Here is a 4,869-nt window from a genome sequence, read left to right as displayed (position 1 = left end):
GCGCCCACCCCCCTACGCCCCCGGCACGACCATGGACCCTCCCACCAGAACGCCCTCTCCCTCCAGCGCTGCCTCTACCCCCACATCATCACCCTCCCGGGGTAGACGGAAACTAAGGAGCAGGGCCAGAGCCTCTTCCGACGATAACACCCGAAAAGATGGCCACGCCCATGAAGCCTTTGTTACCGAGGCTCCTGGCAGTTGCAGGATGGCAAATGCCTCTCTTCCATGCAACGATATTTGGAAAGCTTTCCGGACAGAAGCCACACAGGCTAACGACGCCGAGTTTTTAAAAGCTTTTCCAATTAACCTATAGGAAGGTCGTGCCCCCGAGTGGTGCTCGGTGTCTTATACTATGTTAAAGGACATCAAAAAAGCGATTGTAGAGTACGGTTTAGGCTCACCCTATACCGTTGGACTTTTTGAATCGTTTTTTCTCGCCTGCCGTTTAATACCTTATGATATCAAAGCGGTAATTAATGGACTGTTATCGACTTTGCAGGCATCTGTTTTTGAAGCGGAATGGAAACATCTTATAGTTAAATATGTCAATGAAAAGATGGAGAGGCGTGGTATTCCTGTAAGCAATGCTATTGATATGCTGTATGGAGAGGGCAACTATGCAAGCCGACAAGACCAGGCTCACGTGGATTTAAAATACCTAGATATTACAAAAGATCTGGCAATGGAGGCCTTTAAAAAGGTTGCTGATGCATATGTCCAAACACCCTCCTTCACCCTAATTCATCAGGGCTCAACAGAACCTTTTGTGGACTTTATAACCCGGCTAAGGGAAGCTATAGCACGGCAAGTTCAGCAAAAGGAAAGCCAAGACATTTTGTTTAATAAACTTGTGATTGAAAAGGCTAATGAGGATTGCCAACAAGCCTTAAAAATGCTAAAAGATCCCACACTCCTGGAGATGATAGAAGCTTGTAAGAATGTGGGGTCTAATTCTCATAAAGCAAGACTAATAGCTGAAGCTTTAGCTGGACCACAAACCTGTTTTCACTGTGGTGAGACAGGACATATAAAAAAGAACTACCCACAATTAACTACAAAGACTGAGCTTCCAAAGACGCCGTGCAGACCATGTGGGAAAGGCAGACACTGGACTAAAGATTGCCGCTCCCTTACTAACATTTATGGACAACTGCTACCCCCGAAAAAGTCATCAGACTTGAGAAGAAAAGTGACTTTTAATTCAATACCAGATCTTAAACAGTGCACCTGTGAGCTGTCAAGAAACAAGGCAGCACCCCCTCAACCGCGTTCCATCCTGCGTAGCCCATCCCTTCAGCAAGTACCAGGAAACAACAGCAATCCCTGCAGTTCCCTTATCACGTGATCCCAATCCTAAATTCTCCCTTATAACGTGTTCTGCTTACTTTCCAGGATCTCGTAGTCCACAGAAGACCACTATCACTAAGCTTTTAGACACCATAGAGCAGTGGCATCTCGGGCTGGAAACAATTTTTAGGGGGGGAGTCACTCAGCAAATGCAGCTGTCCACTTGTTTTGAAATTTTGCTTTCTCTGTTTCTTTTGTTACTAACTATTTCTTGTGTCACAGCATGCTGCAAGAAGGACTATCACAACAGACATTTTTCAAACTAATAAGAAAGGGTGAGATGTAGAGAAGCAAGATTCAGGATGAGAACAGTTCCAGGCATGGAGAAAAGCATACAGCAATTGGCAGGACTTTCATATGGACTTTACTGTTATTATGTGGTTTCACTGTATTCATGCTACACAGAGCACAACTGCACATGCCCAGGCTTCCTCCTCCCCCTTTTGCCTGTGCCCTGTTCTGATTTGCTCCCCCATTTGTCTGTCTGATAGCCCACCTGAGGTTCTGCCCCCTTGCCCTGGCGGGACGGTTAAGAATGGGGCACACGCCTGAATAAACAAGTCTGCTTGCACCCTTCCTCGTGTGCTGTCCCCTCTTCTCTTCGGACCCACAACAAGCGTGCCTGTAACAAATGTGGATAGAGCCTTCCCAAATCTTCGTTCGCGAAGCCCAGCCATGAATGAATGAATAATATTATTATGTTTCTGAAAAATAATGACCAACCCAGGGCTTACCAGTGTGTGTGAACAGGTAGATTTTTTTCCCCCTCCCCTCTGATTCACTTCACACTTGTTTACTCTGCTGCATTTCTGCATCCTTGCTGGGCCCTATTCCAAGTGAAATAGGAGCAATTCCTCTGCTGTCTGTAGAAAATGGGGCTAAAAAAGGCAGAGAGGAGGAATACATAAGGTTTTGCCAGGTCTGGAACATGTGATTTTCACCTGCTGAGCGTGTGAAGACAGAAGGTGGCATTCTGTAGAAAATGAGGGCAGGATGGCTCTGCCCCTGTAGCAAACTTACAAACTCTTTGCAGCTCTTGGATCCTCAACACATAAAGTAAATGTCATGCAAACAGCAAGAATTTGCCTCTTAAATCTCACACTAGTGCCCATCTTTGAGTCTTAAGTGAAAGAATGCCTTAGTTACAGTATTATTCTAATATTCTAGTTTATAATGTTCTTCTTATTTGTCAAGTTTATTCTTATTTATCAGGTTTAGTGCGCTCTGCATAAGCCTGTCAAAGAGCATGAAAGAAATCAGAAAGAAGAAAGCAAAAAACCACCCCTTCAGCTCAAAGACTGTGCAGGGATGTTGTGTGACCACAATTCAGAAGGGAAGGAGTAATTTCCCAGGGAAGAGATTTGTGTCCTGGAGAAAAAGAATGTTCTTATTTCAGAGACTACATCGTAACTATCAAAAATAGCTTTAAATTGCTAGCTCAGCTTTGAAAACCCTGCAGAACAATTCCAGTGAAAGCAAATGTCAAGAAATAGCTGTGAAAACCTCAGTTTTGCATTCCCCAAATACACTATTGTGGGTTATTTCTTCCCATTTCAATGTGACATGTATGTTCTACGACGCCAAACAGGAATAACTTAACACAGACAGGCAATTTGTGAACTAAATAATATGAAAGTACAACCAAAGCAAATTAACTGACATTGCAGAACCTGGAGTTAAAACCCAAATATGACTCCCAGAGCGTGGCCTTCGGGTTTTTGGTCAGATTACAGAAATATATATCAGATTCCATTAAAATGAAATCCAAACTGGTTCTGCTTGGCAAATAATATACATTCACTGAGGGCAGTAATTTGTAGCTGGCAGATGAAATCCCTGGTTTTGTGAGAAAATCCTCATTAATTCAAGGAAGTCTCTCTCAAGGTGATTTGATTTCAGCCTGTGGAAAACAGCTGCCCAAAGCTGGTTGTTTTAAAGCATTCCCAGAAATAAAAATAATCAATAGCGATAAATTTCCTGAAACAAAGTAAAGAATTTTCACTGGAAAATGTGAAAAAGGAAGGAAAGGAGGAAGGAAAAGGAACATTACCTTAGGCAATGGTTTCTTCTTAGCACAGTTTATTCCTCCAATGAAGACCATGTTGGGCATCACAGGCCTGACATACTCAAACACAAAGTCAAACCTCAGCAGCCAGATGGAAGCAGAGTGCACCAGGTCCATGAGGGACACGTCCCTCTGCAGGACTTCTGAGGACAACTTCAGTGCTTCGTTGTAGTAACCATCACAATACTTGAGCTCCAGGAGTGACATCAGGGCATTTTCCACTCTCTGGAAGAAAGTCATGCGGTCCGAGTTGAAGGTGAACAGCCTCGGGACATAGGACGGGGGGCTTGGGCACTGTGGGGCTTCAAAGTGGAGGTTGCAGCCAAAGCCCCTCATGAAGAACACGAAGGGGAGCGAGAGGTAGTGGGCGAGAGTCGGCCCACACATGAAGAAGGGGTCTGTCAGGATGGCGTCGAACCCGCTCTGGTTCAGCGCCTTCAGGGTCTCCTGGCTGCGGAACAGGTCTTTGCACTGGCCAAAGAAAGTGTTGAAGACATGCACGTAGCTCTTGTAGATGTCCAGGACATTCAGGGGGAAGGGCAGGCCCTTCAGGTGAACGGCCACGAAGTTGTTGAAGGAGCCATCCAGCTCCTCCATGGTCTGTGTCACCGGGTACGTGAGCACCTCGTAGGCCTGCGAGGTCTCCATGTGCCAGCTCACCTCTGGCATCAGCACCACCACCTCATGGCCCCGCTGGCTGAGCTTCTCCACCACCTCCTGCATGCTCAGCCAGTGGCTCCCCACCATGGGCACCACCAGCAGCTTCCCTCCGGCTGCGGGGCCGGGCAGGAGGAGGAGGAGGAGGAAAATCCAGGCACAGCAGAGCCTCCGAGCCATGTTCCCGTGGCCGTGGGAGAGGCTTCTCCTGCAGGCTGTGGCTGGAAGATGCTTTTGAAGGAAAATGATGGGTGTTGCCCTGTACTTTGAGATAATCCCAGAGTTAATAATTCACCGCTTTGGATTGTGGGTGGTTTATTTTTCTTTTTCTTTTCTCTTGGAAGTCAAACTGTGACCCTTTCGAGTGCTGAGTCATTTTCTTGTTGTTAATGGGGAATTAGCTCCTCAAGGTGCTGTCAGATCTCTCAGGACTTGTCTCTCAGGAAGGCAAATTCCAGGAAGGCAGGAGATCCCAGTGTGAACAACTCCACCAGCACAGCAGCAAAGGCAAAGAGCCTCCTTGTGGGTGAATTGGGGGATGTTCAGGTCATTCCTCTGAGGACACAGTGGGAGACCCTCAGGAGAAGGGGAAAAGGAGGATGAACCAACTCTCCCGAGCAGGCGGGAATCTCCCCAGGGGGCGAGGGGCGGAGGTGGCAGCTGAGGGACAGATCTGTGAAGGTGAAGCCCAAGTTCTTGCTTTACGCAGTCATTTCACAGCCGGTTGAAAACTTCTCCCCACCGGGCCTAGAACACACACTGATGGTGTTTTAACAACCACCAGAGACCCAGGAGTG

General features: G+C 46.8%; 1 protein-coding gene across 1 annotated transcript; it reads right to left on the bottom strand.

Moving 5' to 3' along the window:
• Nucleotides 1-3,385: 3,385 nt before the first annotated feature.
• LOC108641643 (UDP-glucuronosyltransferase 1-9-like) lies at nucleotides 3,386-4,559 on the bottom strand (the record flags this gene model as incomplete). The annotated part of the gene is made up of 1 exon (XM_018084458.3): nucleotides 3,386-4,559. A coding segment is annotated over exon 1 (867 nt), but the record flags the coding sequence as incomplete, so codon positions are not given.
• Between the last annotated feature and the right edge of the window lie 310 nt (nucleotides 4,560-4,869).

Source organism: Manacus vitellinus, unplaced genomic scaffold (genome assembly GCF_001715985.3).
Source record: "Manacus vitellinus isolate BGI_N305 unplaced genomic scaffold, ASM171598v3 ctg7180002222611_pilon, whole genome shotgun sequence".
Taxonomy (NCBI): domain Eukaryota; kingdom Metazoa; phylum Chordata; class Aves; order Passeriformes; family Pipridae; genus Manacus; species Manacus vitellinus.
Note: the sequence above shows the minus strand (reverse complement) of the source record. Positions and strands in the feature narration are given on the sequence as shown.